We start from the raw sequence: 22,522 nt of genomic DNA on the forward strand, positions 1-22,522 counted from the left end.
TTAGCTAAGTTCATGGCATAGAAACAAAGCCCCCAAAGAATGCTCTGGGTTGCTGCTGCCTCTGTGGTCTCCTCATGGGCCACAGAGCCATATGCCTGGGCAGTGCTTTTAGGCAAGGGATGGCTGATGGTGTTCTGCTCTCTTGCAGGGCAGTGTTGACCATCTCTCTTCACCTGGGCTGCAAATCCGGGATGCTCTAATGCCTCATGGATCCGATTGCCTCAACTTCAGTTTTGGCCCTTCAGAAAAAGACCCAGTGAATGCTGCTTGAGGTAGGTGTTTCTCAGTATGTTCAGTTGCTAAAAATGTCTCCTGAAGTTTGCAAAAGGGTTGTGAGAGGTATTTATCTATGTTGTTTGAATGAGGTCTTGCAGCTTTGGTAGGTTGTATCATGGCCAGTTTTCTGGTATTTTTTGTTGTCCGAAGTGTGTTTGAGATACAAATGGTGAGGAAGAACAATCACGTTACTTTCAGTAAAATCAAAGTGCTTAGTGGGTAGGTGTGGGCCCAAGCCCAATAGCTGGTGTTAGTGAGACACAAGTTTGCAGATCTGTTACTTTAAGTTCAGGAGGTGAATACTACAGAAAAGCAAAGCTGAATGTTGTATTCTTTCAGGATCGCAAACTATGTACTACGTGCTTCTCAGAAGTAAGGATTTTATATGTTCTTCCAGTTAGGAGGTTTCTTTAGTTCTTGATTTCTTAGTGGAAAGACCTGATTGAGCCCCTGGTGTTTTCAGCTTCCTCTTGTGCTAATGTCTGTTGTGTATATCCTTCAGAGGGATAGGGAGAGAGGAGCCTTTTTAACTTACTTGACTTGTGTTAAATGGCAGTGAATAATCCATATATAGAGGCCCAGAGCAACACTACAGTAGTATAACATGCAGACTGTTTGTCCTTCCTAGTTGGGATTTAAAGTCTAGTCCGTATGCTTGCTAATAAACTGGGAGGATCTGAGATGGGGCTTTTTTTGTGACATGACTAACTAAAAATAGTAACCTTGGTGTACTGTTTAAATTGTTTTTCCATAAAGAATAATGAAATATCTTTTTATTTCCAAGTATCAATGTTATGTTAAATCCCCATTATTTTTCTTAAAGTGACCATTATTTGGCTTTTCTGTTACAAATAGGGTGTTGCATTGTCTCTTGACCTCATTCACATAGAGTAGGAAGGTAAAGCATTCGGCAGTGAAAAGTAAGGAGAAAGTAGTTTGATAGTTTTTGTTGATGTCATATTATTTGTGTTAATTTAGTTCTGTTTTAAACATGAAAAAGTTATTTGAGGAATCATGGAAATATGGTAATAGGGAGCTATGACTTTGCAGTTGGTCTATTCAGTGTTTTTTCTGGTCTTGGAGTGCTATATCTGAGGTGTTGGTGTTTGGGAACCCCCCACTTGTTCTGGCAGAAAGATGTATTTCAGTTCTGAGCTTGATTTTGTGGCTTGTGTTTGCTATAGGAACAGTGCTATATTGAAAAGCAGTATGTTTTTTCCTTAAACAGTAATCTACCAACTAGCTCTGAGTATGTGCTTTTTCTTTCCATGGGGCTCAGCCAGAAGGATGTCTTTTATCATTTGATGAAATAGTCACTTTTTTCAGATTCTTTGGTCACACACAACCCCCATCTCCCCATCCTGCATATCCATCCACACATGTGCACACACGTGTTCTTGCTTTCTCTCCTGCAGCCTGAATGAGAAGAGCACTCTAATCTCCCAGAAATCAGGCTTGCTATGTGAAATAACCGGTGTTGCCATAGTAAAGAACTCCAAGTGTCAAATATGCACCATGCTTGTAGGGGTGATGAGGCAGAGAACAACTCTGTGCTGGTATTTCTATTTTTTTTTTTTCCACTTGTTTTAAATGAAGGAGATCTCCCATGTCAGAGGCAGGATACCCAAATTCCAAAGTTAGTTTTATGACATCCTTATTTTAACTTCCAATCACAACAGTATTGGCAGTCTCAATAGAAAAATTGCTTGCTATTGAACTTTGCTTGGGGATGTGAGGAGAGCATTGCTAATAAGCATTTAGTAGGTCTAGTTCTTTCTTACCAACTTCTACTGTTTGCAAAGAATGAATTGGATCCAATCCCCTAAACTTTAAGTGATACAGCTTTATGACTTAAAAATTATGTTGTTTTTCATTCTATCAACTTTCTGGCACCTAAGTCTTCCCATCCAACTATTAAGGATAGAAGTGTACTTTGTCTGATTATAGGCTTTTCCTTCAGAAGAATGCTAGACAGTAAAAGGCTGATAAAAACTTAAGAACTGGCACCATCAACCCAAGTTGTTCCAGCAGGAGAGGAGACATCAGGTGAAGCTCTCTCAGCAGGCTCACTGCATCTTAGGAGCTTGGCTGCAGTGGAGAAACTTCTTCACCTGGTCTGGATCATGGTTATGCTGGGACAGGTTTGCACTGCGAACACCAGGCTGCAGCTGGGCAGTCCATAACCAGGAACCCAACACAGCTGGTAGTAAAACTTCAAAGGAAGGAACAATCAAGAAAACCATACCTCTTTTGCTGGTTTTTTTCAGTACTTTAATACAGCATTAAAATGCTAGAATACTAGAGGAAAGCTGTATACTATCCAGCAAATAAGGCACATGTCGGAATGCCATTTTATGGACAATCCACAACAGAGGTTGTACAGTCTCTTTAGCAACACAGTCACTAGATGAGCAAGCTGTCATCTTGATTGCTGAAGCAGAACTGGTACCTCTGAGGCCTTTGTCCATAGGTTTTGTTTGTTTGTTTTAGCTGTACAAGTTTAATAACAGTTACAGAAAAAGAAATTATACAAATTGCCAACTGAATCTGACAAGGACAGTGGGTACAGCTAAACAAATGTAATAATAATTAGGTTAATTTTTTTAAAGCTGAAGAAATTCCTAAGATACGGTGTTAGTTTTAGCACTAGTACACAACGCAGTGAGTGCTGTACTAAATAACCTTTTAAAGGAAACAAGAATCCAGTACAGGGTTGGGCAGACCTCCCATTTTAGCATGGTAAAATATCAAACTAAAAACCCAATCCTTCATAATATAATCAAACTACATGAAATGTAAAGTGTAAAAATGCTTCAAATACGTGCACATGCATATTCTATATTGCTATGAGTTCTAATTAAAATAAACATAAATCCCTACAATAATCTACTTCAATCCTTTTCTTATATCCTTTGATTGATATTATTGCTGTAGCCGATACTGCATAGCTGAGCTCACAGTCTGAAAAGAGTTGTGAAAGTCAAGTTGTCAAACAGTGTCCCAACCAACTCTCTTCCCCTCTGGTTATGGGAAAGAAACACCATTTGAAACCCAACACTTGTGCTTCGGAGTTTCTGAGAGCCGACTCTCTACCATGCTTTCAGCATCTTCTGCGTCTCTCACAAGGCCATAAAGTGACAGTATACTGTTATTTGCTCCTCACTTGCTATATGTCTAGTGATAGCTCTTTCTAGCAATCCTTTCCCAAATACACATAAATAAACTGTATAAGCATTTTCATATAAGTCTAAGCACTTGAATAATACATTGGTTACTTAATACTGATATTTTCATCCAAGGATAACAAAAACAATATGGCTTAAAGAATTGCAAGGTTTTTTTGTCAGAATTATGTACCAACTTTCATATAATATTTTATGTAGACAATATTTCCTTCTTAATGTAGTTCTGTTGCATATTTTATACAGACAAAAGCATTGTAAAAAAAAAAAAAAAAAGGAAAACAAAAAGTAAATTACTTCCATAAATATTTTCTTGAGGATACATCCTTAGTTCTGCAAAATACTTAAGAAAACTCTTACCTCTGTTAGTATCCTAGTTGAGAGGAAGGCCCTTCTGAAAGCTTCCAAATTGTAAAAACTTTTCTCCAAAAAACAAACAATACTTTTTTAAAAAGGCCCTCAAATATATACAGAAAAAGTTACTGCAAAGAGTTTCCAGATAAGATAACAATTCAGTATTACAAGAAATATTTGTAACCATTCAAAAATTTTAACATCTAAAAAGGTTTCCAAAATACACACATAGTATTAAAAAAAAAAATTGAAAGAAACTCTATGTCAAGTATAACTCAAGATAAATACACATCTGCAAGTAAAACTATAAAATACTTCATACAGGGGTAAACATTTAAATCAATCATCTATAGCTAGTAACTGCACACGATTGTCCCTTTGAAATTCATCCTAGAAACACAAACCATCATCCCTATATCTAAGATCTCAAACAGCCCTCTGAGCACTTCAGCAATATAGCAAACTGAATGGACAGCAGCGGTTTTGCAGATAGGAAAGAGATTTGGGTTGAAGCCCAATTGGGAGTGGAGTGATATCTTAAAGAACAATTTTTATACGGGGATATTCTATCACATTTTAAAATATGTTGGCAAAGGCAAGTGGAAAATGTATGTCAATTCAGTTAACTTGAAAAGCACATGGTGGTGATTTATTGCATACTGTTCAGTGGACAACTCTTAGGATCCGTACTAGGAAAAAAAATACGTGACTGCAGGACAAAGCTAACTTACGAAGTCTGACATTTCCAAAAGCTATTAACTTGTAATGTTTTAAGTGATTTTATTTTTTGAATAACTGCTAGAGCATCACAGGTATGCAACCCATGTATAATCTAAATTTCATGTTATACAGAAAGGTATAACGTAGAGAATACTTCTTGGTATAAGGCTTCTCAGACATATTTCACATTTTAGTTTACAAACTAATTCCCATATAATGGGGAACTTCAAAATACACCTATTTCCAGAAATAATATATACTCTAGTGTATTTATCTGAAATTAAAAAGCAACGTTGAGACAAAAAGGCCTCAACCTTTGCTTGTGTGGCATCATTTTATGTCTGTCGTAGCAGCAGTAGAAACTGGCTAAAATGGGGTCATCCTTTAAAAACTACGGGGATTTTTCTTCATCACCGTTAAATGCAACAACTTCGTTGGAGTTTAACATCAAGTTAATGCAGCTAAAAACCTACACCACACTTTTCAAATCGCTGATACTTTTCTCCAGAGCAGTGCCAATGCCAAACACAAATTCCGTGTGAAATGTTCTGACCAACTGAGGAAACAAATTGTGTTTAGTGTTTGTTTTCTGTAAAGAAATAAATGAATGCTTAAAAATCTCCAAAGAAAGGGGGAAGGAGAAAAAGCAGCAGTGTGGTGTGCTGGATGGATTGGTAGGCAGGCAACATCTGAGGTTAAAAATCTAGTTTGCCAAATTTCTCTTGGGTACACCCCTAACCAATACTCAATTTAAGAAGGCCTATATTGATTAAAAAAGAAAACACTTTTTACTGATGCTTGCTTCATTTCTGGCAAGACTGTCTAAAAATGCCTTAAAGGATTACTAGCTGATGATCTAAGTGCAGAGCTGGTTAGAAAGAACATCAGAAAGCATTCAGAAAAATCTAAGGGGTAAAGACTCTTCTTTCCAGTAAAAAAAAAAAATCTGAATTTGTGAGGTTTTTCTAATTTGGAAAGAGTTAGTTAAATCCATGAATTACCTTTGAGAAGGGTGGGGTGCAGAGAAAGAAAAATAAATAATCTACATTTTGCAACTGATCTTTTTTTTTTTTCTTTTTTTGAAATAAAAAAATCAGAAACTTCCCTTCTGTGCCATTAACTAAACACCAATGGTCATTACCTACTGTACGTTACGTATGCGGATGTGGATTTTTTTCCAGCAACCCACAAACTATATACAGATGAGCATAGAGTAAATGCCCAGGGCTGAATACTACAACCCTACAAGCGAAGCTTATGCAGGAAGGGACAGAGAAATGTTCCCCTCTCATGAGCTTGGCACTGCTGCTGGCCCTTAGGGAGACGAGGCTTCAGCCCTGTGCAGCCAGGACAGAAAACAAGGGGATGCCCCCACACAGCTGGGGGGAAGCCAGAGCTGAGTCCCATGGCTGCACGGGAAGGAGGCTTGTTGCTGCTCCCCAGGGATCTCTAGCCACTCTCCCTCCACACCCCACTTTTGGCAGGGATAAGGCAAGCAGGCGGCTTCCAGCCCTGGGGTGCCCAGGGTATCACATCCGCATCCCACACTGGGATGGATTTGTGGTCTCTGAATTAGGCAGAACCAACTACAGCAGTGTTGCTTCTTGCTTTTCCACGTTTTGTTCTTTATCTGCTTTTCCCCAGCGTGAGTGCAGGGGAAAATCTGTTCTTCTCTTTATTTCAAATACGCTAAATACTATTTAAAGACTTTTATGTCTGCTGCTTAGGAAAATATCAGTGATATAAATATTGAACTCTTAAAAGTATGCTCTTAAGAATTATTATTCTACACCTATAGATACTAATTGTGTTAAAGTAGTTCACATGTATTTTTAGTACAACCTAAAAATCCATAAGCTAAAGGCATTGCCATGTAGTGTTGAATCTGGATAAACAATTTTTAACTGGACACTGTCATGAATATAGCATGTAATGGTATCTTTTAGTTGGCTTTTGTTCAGAACCTGGTGGTGTGTTGTATGCCGATGTAGCTACATCAAGGGATGTGCTATTTTACTGATCTAGTGGTTATCGCAAGATGGGAATTGTTTCAACACAGAAAAAAGGTTGATAGCAACATCTTAGTTTCAGGGAGAAAATAAAATAACATTTTCCCTTATCTTCATTTTAAAGGGGTTTCTCTACATGTCCTTTAGCTGGATGTGAAGCATCAAGGTGGTTTTTTGTTATGTACTATTAAGTACTGAAAAGGAAAAAATAGATCTGATTTAGTATGTGGCTTTATCAAAATTACTTGTGCTTGAAACAAAGTATCGAGATTAATATTAGAGGCCAAGCTTTGGAAATCTACCCCTAGATTTGCCCGTGTATTTTCTTATTTGTATGGGCAGATTAGTATTTTTGTTTAGAGAGTTTGTCTCTAAGGCAATTTCTGAGTCTGTGCAAAAGAATGTGTTTCCATGTGATAATGCTAAAACTGCATATATTCACTGAGGCAACTATACCGTTATTAATGTTAACTTTCAATAATACTATTTTCAGCTATTTTAGTTGATGGACTTGCTGGCTGGACAAAACTAGTTTTGAAGTCATTAATTTAGTTAATACTGTTTTAGCATTACATAGCATTTTTCATCCAGTGATGTCAAAACACTTACAGATACTAAGTGAACCTCACAACTCTCCTGTGAGGTAGGTATACTAAAGTATTATTATCCCCATTTTGCACTTGGGGAAACTGAGGTCCAGAAGGATCTTGTAACTTGCCCAAAACCAGGGAGCTTATGGAAGAACTGTGGTCAGAAGCTGGGAGTCCCAATGTTTACCCATTGCTTCCACCAGTAGCTTGGGTCACTTGGGCTACTCATAAATAATGACATGCAAGATATGTATCTGACACTACCACCTGAATAAGTAGGAGCAAATTTGCCCTGCTTATAGCAAAGCAAGGAAATGGCCAAAGTTGCACCCTAGAGCAAATTTGTGAAGAGCTTCACATTTCCTATACAAATGCTCACTGTAAGTTTTCAATTTGCTTTACAAAAGAGCTTGACTGTACATCCTGTTATCAATTGGCATACACCACCCCCCCCCATCTCAATGTTATGGAATTAATCCTCAAAATATATTCCTATCAAGTTATTTAGGATTTAAAGGATTTCCACTAAGTATCATTCACATAAATCGATCTTTCTAAAGGAAAGTTCATAAAAATAGAAATTGCTGATTTAAAGAAAAAAACAAACCCCAAACAAACATTATCCCTGTAAGTTTTTTAGTGAATTGCTGCTTGTGTCCTTTTGCCAATGTACTCTTACGTAGACATACAAACAGGATACTGTCACGAGGTCCTTTCAGTTCATGATATTTCCCAATCCCTGATGAGACACTTCTTTGCAGCAGGATGCCCCTGCACAAAGTTCTCCCTGAAATGGGACAACGAAATATAACTCCTATATCTCCTCAGGTATGTAGGTGCTTCAGGAAGACAAAGAGGGAAAGTTAAGGAGTGTTCTCCATGCCTCAAAACACCCCTATGGCTAACAAGTTTTATAACAAATTTGTTCAGTAGAAAACAGGACATAAAACTATTTCCAGAAAGTGGCTTTAAAACTATTATAAATAGTAAGTTTGGCTAATCTTTCAATTAACAGTTTTAGGGACAGTTTTAAGTATTCTTATCCCCCTTTATTCACAGTAAATTTAGTGTTCTTGTGGCCTAATGAGCAACCCATACACATACAGGGACCATTTCAGCGGGATTATATGACAAGAGAAGGATCTGTTAGTTGCACAAGCAAGCCAATTTTGTCTCCTCCAAAAACCTCTTGGAATCCTTCCTGATGCTCTGGGTCCCATTATGGCATTCCCTTTCTACCCAACCCACACCCTCAAACAATTATTCACTTTTTTTTCTGCCACATTCCGCAAAAATGATTTTGCCTAAGCCCTGCCCAAGCGACAGTAACAAATAGAAAAAGTCCAAGAAATCAGCAGCACAAAACTCTCAGACTTTCTAAAGCTGGGAAAACAATTTTCCTTCTTTCATGCTGTGGCTTATTTCATCTTCCTTTGTCTTGTCATATAATAGGAATAATGTTCATGTTGTGGGCGAGTGCTTGCAATTAGTGGCCCCACAGTTATTTAACCTCTGCAAAAGCCATACATATATGTTCCTCGTGAATGTTATACCTTGCCTATTGAATAGTACTTCATTTCACCTGGCCATGACATAGGATCTGTGTAAACAATCAGCAGAACCTGCAACCGTGGTTCTGTTGTGAACACTATCAGTAACGCTTTATATATGTGTGTGTACATATACATATACATTGACATATATATATGTATGTATACAAATCATAGTCCTGTAAATACCTGTTGCATGTGTGCACATGCACAGGAGAAATGTTACATTCTATTAATGGTAAGGCATATTATTAGATAGGCAATATTGGCAATTATTTTAGCTTTTATCTTGATTTGTTGTGTTGCTGTTGATCGCATGCTGCCAGAGGATCTTCAAGGATGATGGGGATGGGAAGAGGCCACCTTGAAGGTTTATTGCACACGGCGGCAGTAGTAGCCCAAAACTTTGCACTTCTCACACAGATGCTGGGGATGTTCTTTGCTTTGATCTGAAACATCCAAGCCGTCCGGCTTTTCAAGGGGTCTCTGCAGTGAAGGAAAGGAAATAAGATCAGATCCAAAGTTTTGTCACTGTTACTCTTTATTATGCATGTGAAGCCAGCTTTTATGCTTAACTGAGCTTTTTCCTAGTAATTATAAAGCTACTGTATTTCTTTCCTGAAGGGAAAGAAATTTCATCCTGAAATTTCATCCTGAAGGGATGAAATATTTTTTCAGCTCTTTAGCTCTGTATTGGTTTTGACTTGCCTCACGGTTCAGTGTCATTCTTCGTAAAGGTGGTGGTAACTTTGTTGTGGACAAATTACTAAAAGACTGAACTGGGGTCTGTATTTATAAAGGCAGTAACACAGCACAGTTTAGTCTCTTAGTCTCTTGGCTCCAATAACTGAGATGTCCCAAAGGCATTAACTCCTCAAGCATGAGAATCCCATTACCCAGCAGTGCCAGCAGGGGTTACCAATGTTGGGATTAGCTGCTACATGAAAACTTATCCATGCACAGATATAACATAACTAAATGAGGTTTTCCCAATACTCAGTCTCATATTTTTGAGGCTGAGATTTCTGAAGTAGCGTAGCTGCAAAGCTACTAATTAATCAAAAAAAAAAACCCAAAACCCCACAAAAAAGCTCACCAAAACCCAATCCCAACATAAACCTCTTCCCTGAATGCGAGTAATAAATTGAACATATATTTTTAATAATATTTGTTAAATCACAGGTTTGGGGGTATATTTGGCTAAACAAGGGAATGAAACTGCTTTGGTTTTAGTAGATCTTTGTTCTTTAATTTTCCATAACATGTAATGGGTTTTCACAATCATTCTGAAAATAAAATACCCATCTTAAATATTGCAGTAAGGTTAAGTAGGAAGTCTAATAGGTAGAGAGGTGATAGAGATGTGAGGTAGAACATCATAAAGTGCACCATTTGTTTGAGAAACAAAACAAAAACCGAACAAAAAATTTCAGTAACCCATAATTCCTACTTTTTTTTTTTTTCGTGAAATGTGCCTGAAAGACTTCTGCATTGCACAGTGCCTGCCCATGAAGATAGCTGTTGCTCTTGTAGGACTGTGTTAGAGGCAGCAAGTGGTGTGGAATCTGAAAACAATCCATAAGCTTCTCACTGTTACCACAGGGATACTACACTCTTGCTTATTTCTCCAAAATATGATTCTGGGAGCAGGGAGTGGACAAATATAGATTACAAAGTTATGGCCATTTATCTCTTCACACCTTTCCTAAATACTAAAGACTTTCCTTTATCTGTATAAAATCTTAAAGTACACCTGATCATCTGCGTTTTCATTTCTAAGTTCTTCATTCCAAAGCCACCCACTTTTCCTGTGGACAGGAAAAAGAGACACATTCAAAGCTTTTTCATTTCACTACCTAACACTGCAAGAACACCGTATAATCCAGAGAATACAAGGGTTTCTCAGGTCTCTGAATAGCTAAAATGAGACAAAACATATTCTGTTATCCTGAAGAAGAGATGCCTGCAAATTCTTGCTTGGTTGTATTGGGTTATAAGTGCACCGCTGCTTATATTGCACAGCTAGTAAAGACAATATATGGGAATAACTCAGTGGTGACTGCCAATGGTTTGTTACTCACTCAATGTTCTTACCCATGATGTTGTCCTGGGCCACATATGTCTTTGAGTCTAACTTAATTTACTATTTAATTGCGAATGGAATTCCCTGTATCAGGTAGGGGATAAGGAAGGTAGATGGACCCCTCATCTGCTCTAAATCCTTTAACCTCCCCCTGCAGCCCCACTGAGCTTTGAATGACTCGCTGGAAATCAGTATGTTAGGATTTATGATCAGAACCAGCAACCCCATTTCTAGGCTTGCAAACCAACCACTGGTGAAGGCAGTGCTTCTGCCACAACATAGAGAAGTTGAATAAGTTGATTTGGTCAGAAAAACTGACCATCTGCCTTTTGTACCACCTATTTCACCAGCAGCTGTCCACAAATACTCTTCAAGAACTTGTGTTTCATAAACGTAGTTAAAGATGGTGCTCAGGTTCAGGAGTCCCAGGTGTTAATTTATGCTCCCCAATGGAGGATTTGAGAATTTTGAAATGCTACACTTAAAACAGGCTATTTGACTCAGCTCTGGTTGCCTCTACTGCTAGCTGTGCCCTGATTAAAGAGGAAAAACTACAGCAGTTATCATGTTTATTGATATAAGCCAGATTTTTTTTTTAATATCCAAGGCCTTGGGAATCATTTTTCCTGGAAATAGTGCAAAGGACATTAGGAATGCCTTGAAGCGCCAAAAGTTTTTTGGATGGTTTTCAGAAACAATAGCTCTCCGTGGTTTGCTTTCCCCCTGTGTTGATTGAGCTCAGTTTTTTGGCCTGCAAAGCATTTTGATTTCAGAAATGTTATTGTTACCAGTGTGTTACGACACAGAGGATGGGGAGAGAGGGGTTACAAATGCAGGAAAGCAGGTTGCCAAGGGCCAGCTGGAAGGAGTGGAGCTGAGCAGAGCCTGGGCTACATTTCTGGTGAGGCGCTGGAAGGCTGAGGCTTCATAGCTGGTAGCATGCTTGCATGGTTTGTGTCCCAAAACCACTTCAGCTTTTGCATAAAACATGAAGCCCATCTTATCTCCATTTGCTGTTTTCTCTTTATGGGTTTCTTGTAAAGCAACCCCTTCCCCCACCTCCAAATGCCCTGAGAAGCAACTGTTCTTGTCAGGCTGCTGTCTGTCTGTTACCGATTGTGGAGGACTTTAAAGTATTAACCTTACACCCTTGCAACCTTTCCTACACCCTGCTAAAAGGGTAGGACATTAGACAGCCAAAGAGCTGTGTGTCCATCAGGTTGGACTTCCTCAGTGCAGGCTAACCTCGGGCGATTCTTGCCAGCTTTGTTGTGGTGGAAGCAGAGGGGAAGAAGATGCTGACACAAGAGGGGTGCGGCAGGATCGGGCAGCTGCAAACTGTGTATTAGTTCTGGGGATTGCCTGCATTATGCAGAAGATCTGAATAGCTGAGGAAGCTGAAGGAGTTCTGTGCTGCTGCTGAGAGGCTGGTAGCATGAAAACTCAGCCATGTGTTCAGTAAGGGTGAGGAGCAGGGGACAGGCTATTTGGCTGTAAAAATAATTCCTTTCCTTAGCAAGAGGTGAAATGGAGCTTGTAAAACAAAACCCCCTGCTATGTTTCTCTGGGAAAGGTATGCTTTTTTCCATTTAACAGAGATTTTAAATTTAATGCTTCAATTTTAGTTGTCTTTTTAAAAATGCAAGCATTCAGGATTTGGCAGTCTGTATTTTCAGTAAAAACTACAGGCATGGGCACTCTCACATTCTTCATTTCTGTCTGTCTGTCTTTAATTTTGTCCTGGTAGTTTCTGGGTGGAAATAATCTTGTGCAGCCCCACCAGGAAAGCATTTGGTGGTAGTGACTAAAGTTGTTGCCTCAGGGGAATGAAGCTGAAATAAATTTAAATCTATATAGTAATTCTTGTCATTCAAATTAACTTTTGACTGTGAACTATTGCTGTCCCAGTCTACATGTATTGAATGAACTCTGCATTCTCCACAGGCCAGTTGAAACCCCTAAACTCTCAAAACAACAAGCTCACCCTTATGAAGTGTTAGGTTTCAGTAAACATCACTAAGACACCCTTGAAAATCGCTTCCATTAAGAAGCAGAATGGAATAATGTAGCTGCTTATGTTTGTATTTAGAAGACTGATTTTTATTTTTCTGTAGAATGGAAAAACTTGATTGCACCACTGATGGATAAAGGATCACATCAAAAATTCAAATGTGAAAAACCACTTCTAAATAACTTTCTGGACTCATTACCTCAAGTCTTAATGAAGTAAATTAGATGGTTAAATAAGAGATTAGATATGTGAATAGAAATGGATTCTACATCTATAGCTGGCAGGATAATTGTTAGGTTAGCAGTCCTCAGGAGCCATAGCTACCTACGATTCCCTCAAGACATAAATACAGTTGTGAATTTGTAAGTTTTTAGTCTGATAAAAGTTATGCACTGGGGAAAAAAGATGAAATGCAATGTGCATTCTTGAGAAGCAGACCCTCTGCGTTCTGTCTGCCTGTGGGGAACAAGAACATTAATGAGGCCCTTAGTTCTTGCTGTGATTCTAAGAGGCAGTGACAAGAAGCCTTCAGATCAGAGGCATGATGCTCAGAGAGAGCAAGTAGCCTCTGTCAGAAGCATGCCTCTGGGTCAGGCTAGCTAAGAACGAATAATAACTGCATGAGCTAAATGGTGAAAGTCTCTTTTTTTAGAGTTCAGAGAAGCAGCAGTCTGGGGTGATCTGTATTCCCACTGCTGGAGCACACAAGTATGGGCATGCTGGGGAGGGTTTATTAAATCTAAAGAATTAAAAGATCATGATTGTAAGCCTGAAACTGTTGGAAAGTTTATCGGGCTTGAGCAGTCAGACCCATCCATCCTCATACAGAGGTGGCTGTGGATGCACCAGTGTATGGAAATTGTGATGGGACCACTGCATTGCCCATGGAAGTAATAGCTTGGATATCACGAAGAATGTATTTACATATCAAATTATTTCCGGTCCAACAGTAAATTCCTGACAGCTGGAAGAAAATAGTGTCCAAGAGGACAAGTCGGTCACCAGATGGCTGGTTCTGCACCAGTGCAACAGCTGTCATCTCAAACAGCACTGGAGTTAGCCACAAAGTCAGAGAAGCCTTGATAAGAGGCCAACCAGGAAGCAACCGCAGGCGCAGATGTTGCCGCTATAGTAGGCAGGGGAAGAAAATGAGAATTCAAAGCTTGGCATCTGGGCTGTTATGGTGCCAAGAATGCTGGTGAATGGCTATAAGAATTGGCTCCTTGCTGCAGCAGGGTAAGAAAGAGCATAAACAACTACAAAATCCAAATTCCTTGGAAGAATAAAAGGTAGGGTTAAGTCCAGTCTGAGATCTCTGTTTATGTTTAGCGTAGCTAAAGTAACTACCCAGGAAACTACTTTTGGAATAGACATAGAGCAACTTTGTCAGGGTAGTTCTTTGGTCTCCTACTCCTCAGTAAGGCTTGAGCTCAACAGGCCTCCAATTTTTGCCCCATGTCCTGTGAATTCTTGTAAGCAGCCCCACGGGGAGGTTTACCACTTGAGGGACATGGTGGAAACACAAAAGGAGGAACACAGTGGCACAATTTAGTCATGAAAACAAAAATGCATGCAGAGCTTCCTTGGATGAAGAGCAGTTCTGCAGCTCTGGTGCAAGAGCTACCTCACTGCCTGCTCCATCGATGAATTGGGGAATGAATGGCAGCAGCCCTGTTATCAGCCTCCTGTGTTACTTCTTGTAATACATTCTCCACCATCTCTCTTAAACACAGAGATTTAGAGCTGTATTTATAGAGCACTCTGAAGTATATACACAGCTGTAAAATTGCTGAGAAGACTTTTCCTGCCCCAGAGAGATTAAAAGCTCATTCTCACAAATTGGGTATGTGGAATAAGAGCACAGGGCTGAATTGAGACATTCCTTGTGGGGAATTGGCACGGCATCATTTCCTGGAGCAAAACGAGCCTCCAGGAACAAAGAGCAGGTGGCAGGGAAGTGTGGCTGCTCTCTTCTCCAGGGACCCACTAACAAAAGGTATGCATAGGAAATCAAGGTTTGAGCGTAGCTCACAAGCCATTCACAGACCCAGCACATGTGCTTGAATGGCTACCCCAGAGCTATCCGGAGTGGAGATTATTATCTTCAGTACTCTGATATTATTGCCTGAGCCAGTTACATGGGAGTACTTGGGCATGAACCGTCCCTTGTGAGAGAATGTGGACAAGCCCTACAGGACTGAAAAGTCCATAGGCTGAGGAAAGCAACTGGGGAAGATGAAATACTGAGGGGGAGGTGAGGACTGGAGAAAAGGGCAAGCCTCACAACTGAAAACAAGCTCCTAATTCACTGCAATGAATACCAAGCAATCCTGAAATAAGGATTTACTTTTTTTTTTTCCTCCTAAAATGGATAAAAGCATCCTAATCTCCAATATTCAGGGTGATGCAGCAAGGCTCACTGGCCCATGTAGTTATAACTCAGCTATTGAATAGACTCTACAGAGGTTTATCTATTTGGTGAGAAACTGGGGGAATATAGAGATACTCACTTGGCCATACCAGAGGATGAGAAAGTATCCTTGGAGGTGGTTGCTGTGTCTTGTCTATATCCACATGCTCATGTATCCTCTACTGCCTAGGGTCAGATGTGGAACAGGGGAGGTTGATCTGACCTGGTGTGAGTTTTCATGCTGTATATACTATTATGAATGGAGACTTCTTTACAATATGCCCTTGCCAGGGAAATGTGGCATCTGACTGGCTTTCAACACGGTCTGAGTTGTTTGCAGCAAAGTAAGTTTTGTAGTTTTGTGGGTTCTTGTAACTTGACATAAGGATAGTTAATGTTGAGGAACCAACAGTGATTTTCATCTGCTGATAAAATGACCACTAGTTTTTTTAAGTAATGTTCAAAATACCTTTTTATCTGTTAGTCACAATGATATATTTACTAAATGGTAGGGCAAGGAGGAAGGAAAGGAGATGATGAATTCCAACGCATTGACAAGATTGTTTGGAAGTAGAAATCATTTATTTCACTAGAAGTAAATACTGTCTGAGCTTGAATGGAGGTCAGACATCTCCTGTCTGGCCAGTTCATCTGGGTTTTGTTAAACTGGGGGGAAAAAATATGAACATAGTATAAGTAACCATAAAAGGATTATATCACATAGTGCGGTGATTTGTAGTGAAAGACACTACAAAACAGCAACATCAATTTCTTTTTTCTTGAATGGAATTAAAATGGCACAAGAGAAACGTGGCTTCTAGGGAGAGGCAGCATCTTTTCTTAGATAAGTTATTTAAGTTGGTAAAAACTGTCTAATGGAAGATTCAGATGAGAGTGAAAATACTCTCATCCCATATGACGAACATGGAATGAGCACATAATTAATTAGCTGAGGACATCCACTAATGCACTGAAGGTGGGGGAAGTGATTGCTAAAATTTTCTAGAAATAAATTGAAACTCAAACATGAATAAGGACTTTCCTATCATAGGTGCAAGTAATTAAAGTAAGCAAAATCTAAAGAGTAAATAGGAAATATATACAGAAAATGTTAAGGTGGCGTAGCAGTGCTAATTTAAAAAACCTAGTAAAACAATCTTATGCGCACAATAAGATTTTTCTGTGCTTTAACTCTCAAACTAGAAATATTGCACTTATTTAAGATCTTTCACTGTGGTTTAACAAAATATTATTACTGGTGTAAAAGTACTGGTGACTGGGTAGAGCGTATTTTCCAAAATGGTGCAGAATAACACCACACAGATAGATGTTGATAAATGGTTAGAGAGACTCTGGTGTGGATCTGGATGCTTGGACAAAAAACATGTATGGGTTAGCAAACACTAGGCTCTGTCAAGAAGCAGTGCTGACCTCATGCAGCATGTTAGCTCTTCCTTTGCTGGTGGCTCTGTGCATAAACTGATGCTGTTTTCTTTACTGTCTGGCTATTGCTGGTATGTTTAATCACAAGCAGCACAGGGCACCTCTGGAAGAATGAGAAAGACTAGAAAGAATTACTATACTAACATTGAGAAACAGAAGCAGACGGACATGAGGCAGTGACAATAGGATGTAAAATCTTTTAACTCAAGGTTGTTAAGTTCAGATTTTGGGAAAGACCATTAGCAACTGGATGCAAGTTATTTATATCTGGAAGCCTAGCTGAAACGCATTCTTGTCCTGAAGATCTCAAATACCTGCAATTCATACTAGTGGGACATGAACACCAGGATAGATAAGAAAAGCAAAGCTTTTTCCGCATCCTGAGTTATGGTGTCTTTAGGGAGTGGCATGGAAACATAGTGATGGGGGTCAGTTGTGGAAACCTGCACTGCGCATGCTGCAATTATTCCCCAGAAAACATAATGTATATGGCTCCAAGGCAAGCACAGCTTATGGAAGCACTGTAGACTGCAGTGCTTCCTCAGTATGTCTTTGACTTTAGTAGTACTATGCAGATTAGACTCCTTTAACTCTGCCACAAGGGGCAACTCTGCCAAAGGGACTACTTGCAAACCTTCTTTACTACAAAACATACATATTCCCCAGTTGATAATGCTTCTTGTATAGTGTGGATTGGGACACCTCTTGAGTAATTTCTTGTGACCCTTTGAACAGTAACATAAATGATGGAAAGAATTTAGAAGAACAAGGTAAATATTTATAAACTTGTGTTATAAATCAATAGTCTTGTAATTTCTCTCACCCTCAAGACTGTACTTCCATACATGTGATAAATGACTTCATTGCTCAGCCTGGATTTTGGTGCAGTTGTCTACACAAGCTGTATAAACAGAGGCAAGGAACCAGAGATCTTGGAAGCTTTGAGACTGTCTCATGTAAGTTAGTGAAAGAAAATTGCTTAGCTTTCCTTCCATATATATGCTTCCACAGAAAAAGGGGTCCTTGCTTTTTCTCACTTGCAATGCAGTCTCCAGTCACAGTTCTGTCAGGGAAATTAGACTTCAGTTTCTAAAGATGACCTCTTGTTTTCTGGTTTGGCATGAGTGGCATTAGCCCAGAGAAAGGGGAATGGATCACATCTCAACTGGGCAACAGAAACGAAGATATTCACTGGCTCAGCCAGGGAATTGTACAAGTTCATTGTAAAGTAGAACAATTCCCATGATAGAAAGAAGGGATGATAATCTTGTAGTGAAGTATATGAAGTTTAAACTAAGGCTTCAGCCACAAGTGTGGCAGGCTCCAAAAACTACATTTTAACTGCAACTCATACTGCTTCAAGGTAATAGCAAGCCTCAGTCAATATTTTGGCTGCGCATTGGAATGCAGTGTTGCTGCAGAGACTAAGCCAAATCTTGCCCTTAGAATTCAATGAATATGCACATGTCTACAAGAGGAAGAAATGCAGTTGATTTGATATCCCTGTGTGGGATAAAGCTTAATAAACTTATTTGTATCTCTTCTTCCTGCTTGTTGCAATGAATTTCAATATTCCTCTATCTTTTCATCATAATAAAGTCACAGTATCCTTCCCCCCCCCCCCCCGACACCCTTCTCTCCAAAATCTTATGAAATGGTATGAAGTGTTCCTTATGAGCCCATGGAAAGAGCTTTTTATGGGAATTTTGGAAGCACTTAAGTAACTAATGAGACACCTAAGGCTCCTCATGGAATTCCTTTGCGCCTATTGCAAGTACATCCAAATGATCTGTCTATGGTTTGAGCAGTCTCTCTGAGTGGGCAGCAGGTAACTTGACCCATGCAGAGCTCTATTACTGAGATTTAGCTAGGATGAATTACACCTGAGGCAAATCACACCTCCCAAACTCTTTAAAATTAATTCTCACCTTTTCCACCCACGAAACTTTTCTGCAATATCCCTCAAATTTTTCCTTGATGGACACATTTATTTTTCATGGGGTTGTCAAAAGTGACTTTCTGCCTGAAAAGTCGGCTTTGACAGCCAGTCTTACAGCCTGTTTTGTTGGGGAAATAAGGGGTATGAGCTCATACAGTTGGTCTGTCTGCCTCCCACCAAAGACTGCTGAATTGGTTGACTGCTTGTGATCGATTCTGGTGTGATACAAGGAGAAACTGACAGTTTTCGTATTGTGAGCTGAAAATGCAGGACATTACCTCAAGGGACAAATGCAACTGTGATCTGCAGGGAGCTGGAAAGAAGGCTGTTCTGTACCATGTGAGCTATGGCTGACAGGATGGCAGACAGAGCTTTCCTAGCAGAGCTGCTACTTAGATTTGGCCCTTTCAGCTTAATAGGCGGCTTTCTCTTGAAGCTCTTTGCTTGAGCATCGCTTGCTTTTATGGAAACTGAGAAACCTCTCTTTAAGTGTGCTGTCTTGCTTTACTGCCATTTACCAAAGAATTCTGTAGGCAGGAGTCGTCTTGGTATTGTTCTCTTTGATCACTAGTCTTTATAAACAGACGTGACCCCTTGACCAAATCCAGTCTTTTTTCACCTGTTGAAAAAAAGTAGTACACATGGGAAATAGCTCCACTGACACCAGTGGAATGAAACATTAAATTGGTGTAAGCATGAAGAAAATCAGAAGAACTAGGAGGCCCATTGCTACTGCTGAACTGTGTTTACTCCACATCAGTTTATAAGGCCCCACAGTCTGCTTTTATAATAAAGGCACATAAGAGGTGCCCTTATTATATTTGGAGGTATTTTTACTCAAGGATAGAACACTTGAATTTTGCAACTCTGACACTAGTCCAGTTTTCAAGGGCTGAGAACAGCAGCTCATCTGGGAAACAAGCTTTTGTGGTGTGTTGTAGTCCATGTCAAGTCCTGTTTAAGTCTTACCCATGCTCTACAAAGTTAAAACCATTCCTAGTTTCAAGTCCGTATGCCAGCACGTCTGCCCTTCTCCTACCTGTTTGTGAGGATAAACATTAATGTGGCACTTGATACATTCTTGTCCCATGTTAGCCCAGGAGTTTCCGCTCATCCATTTTCTCTTGCATTTGGGGCACTTATATTCACCGAAGCAGCGTTTCTTGCCCTGGTATGGTGTCAGGCCTTCTCCTTTTGGACGTGCCTACAAAACAAAGGGAAGTAGCAGTGAATGACCAGTGAATCTCCCAGGGTGTGGGGAAGTATAGTAAAGCAAGTTGGTTTTTCATTAATTAGGAAAATTTGGGCAAATGATACTGGTGGCAGACATGAAGGTCATATCCCCTTAATGGAGAGTTTGTATGTTGGAGCTAGTGTTTAAGAGTTCTGCAAGTTTCTTCTGTAAGAAGTATTCAAAAATTCAAGACTTGTGACACTGAACATAGTATTTAGAAATATGCCTGTACCCTTTTTGCAATGAATAGTTTAAATATCCACTTAGTTGTGATAAGATCATCTCTGTTTAGTACATATTGCTAGTATTATATATAGTCTTTGTAGAAGTACCTCACTAGTACAGGAATATGTTCCTTATGTAGGTTCTTGTCTATTCCCCACTAGAATCTATAATTAAGAAATTTCTATAATTCAGCTTTGCACACTCTAAACAATGAAATATTGGCAATTTATTAGTATGTGGATACACGCTATATAGGAATGCGCAAACTGGGATTGAGTACGAAGGAAAAACATGGTTTTGATTAGTGTAAATCATTAATTTGATGAACTTCATTTGGTTTCTTGCTCTTTATAAAGGTTTTCACTGATTTCTACATTTTTAAGGAAATAGGAAGGGATTCTCAAATGGACTGTTGTAACATCTAAGTGTTATATGTCCCCTATAGAAAGCCTTTTTAAGTAGGGAATCTAGTAGAGTAGGCAGTGAGCTTAAGCAAATACTGTTTTTGGTTTCTTTTCTAAATGCACTCACTAAAACTGTTGTACATAACAAAAATACAGTACGGTATGTAATATGCTAACATGTTAAGGTGAAGGTGAGAGTATTGCATACAGCTGTCCTGAAGGTAGCTGTAAAGATAAAGATGTTTTCCATAGTATCTAGCAGATACTCTGCCTGTATAGTGGCAGAATGTTATGATTTTTTTTTTCCTGAGGTTCCCAGATGAAATTTATAAAAATTAAATGACCCATCCTGCTGGGAAAGGGTTTGTTTTTGTTTTGGAAGCTTGTACGATTTCTCTGTGTGTAGGTCCAAATTGGTTTCTATGTGAAAACAAGGCTTGAAGAAGCAGGTGGTTGGCAGAAGACCTGAGCTTGGCAGGAGCTCTGAGAGTTGAGCTCCCATGGCTGATGGACATGGTGTACACTGTGTTACCTCCACGGCTGCATGTGGGAGCAAGAGGGAAAGGAACATTGAGAGTGCCCCCCCCCGCACGCTGGCAGGCAGAAGAGGGGATCTTAAACCTACTGTGGCCTCTCTTTCTCTCCCCTCCCCCCATCTGTAGTGTCAGTAAACAACATTCTCTATTTTTCATGCTTATTCCTCAGCATAGTAATAGTCTTCGTTAACAGATCAGATGCAGTAGCAATCTCTGTTACAAACAGGCAAACATCTATAATAACTTGCTTCATGACGCTCAATCTGACAAGGCACTGTAAATATTCTGGCTCATAGTAAAGAAGCTGATACTAGGTCACATATATTTACAGAAATATCGCATAGAAATAATAAAAAAAATTAGGTTAATTGGTATAATGAGAAATATTTGGGCTTTTGTAACTAAATAAATGCTGGCAGGCACCCAGAATGTAATCCTCTGATCCATGGTGTCCCCTGACAAGGATGGGAGACTGTAGTTGGATGTTGGGCAGGAAAATGTCAATTTACGGAGACATCCTTATTCTTGGACACTTGACTCTGCCTCCAAGGAATTTGTAGCACAACTCAAGTCAGCATAAGAAGGAGCTACATGCTCTCTTCATTTAGAAATTTTCATGGAATTGAACAGGAACCCTGTGTACAGAGAGAAGCCATGATTGAAAGATGTTCCCCCTCCTCCTGCAGCATTGCAGATTGCTTTATTTGTAGTTTCAGTTGGGGCTATGCTATTGAACAGAAGATGAGTTATTTCTGATTCTCAGTTTCAGCTGCACTTCACTTAAACTCCTGCAGTCAGACCTGGAAATGCAGCTTCATTGCCCCTACTAAGAAGCAGTCCTTTCAGAAAACAAGCAGGCCGCCAAGTGCATTATTTCCAAAACTAAAGCACTGACTTTATGTCTGAGAACTCTTGTAAACGTTTACAAACAGTGTTTAAACATAACACTCCCACTGCAATATGTTATGTCAGCCATAAAGAGCATTTAAACATCAGACTCCCACAGCAGTATGTTGTGCTGGATGCAACCTACAGGCAGGGGAAACTTTCAGGGATGGCCACTTTGAGCTGGTCAGTAAGTGTAGCTGGCTGGAGAGACACCGATGCCCTGAAATGCTCTGCCTTCACAAACGCACAGGAGGACACTGAAGATGCTAGCTGGTAAAGTTGTCTGTGTGCACAGCTAGGCATCAGAAATGGAGGCTTTCCAAATTAGAAGCTACTTTGAAAATTTGGCTTTTCCAACTTGCTCAGTAAATCGGAAGCAGAACCAGGAAGAGAACTGAGGAGCTCTGACTCTGACGGTAATTTCCTGTTACAATTACTAGACTAAACTTCTGATTTATTTTTATTTTAACTTTTTGGCTGTCACAGCTCTCTCCTCAGTCAGTGAGACTTTAATTAGTTTGCTGGCAAAGCTACAACATACTCTGTAGGTGCTTTGCTATTCTGCTTTATGGATGTTTATACTTTGCCCTAACAGGTATTATTTTCCTTCCCATATCTTCAGTTTCCCAAACTGTGCCCCACAGGGAATTTGGATTCTCAAACAAACA

General features: G+C 39.6%; 1 protein-coding gene across 1 annotated transcript in view; it reads right to left on the reverse strand.

Annotated features, from left to right (window-relative positions):
• Window positions 1-2,521: 2,521 nt before the first annotated feature.
• ZCCHC24 (zinc finger CCHC-type containing 24) overlaps window positions 2,522-22,522 on the reverse strand; it is a 116,541-nt gene continuing 96,540 nt past the window's right edge. The window contains exons 3-4 of the mRNA XM_030486197.1: window positions 19,607-19,771; window positions 2,522-9,167 (exon numbers count right to left, since the gene is read on the reverse strand). Of these exons, the coding sequence (XP_030342057.1) occupies window positions 9,054-9,167; window positions 19,607-19,771 (279 nt within the window). The 3' untranslated portion in view covers window positions 2,522-9,053. The remainder of the gene's footprint in view (window positions 9,168-19,606; window positions 19,772-22,522) is intronic.

Source organism: Strigops habroptila, chromosome 5, assembly GCF_004027225.2.
Source record: "Strigops habroptila isolate Jane chromosome 5, bStrHab1.2.pri, whole genome shotgun sequence".
Lineage (NCBI taxonomy): Eukaryota > Metazoa > Chordata > Aves > Psittaciformes > Psittacidae > Strigops > Strigops habroptila.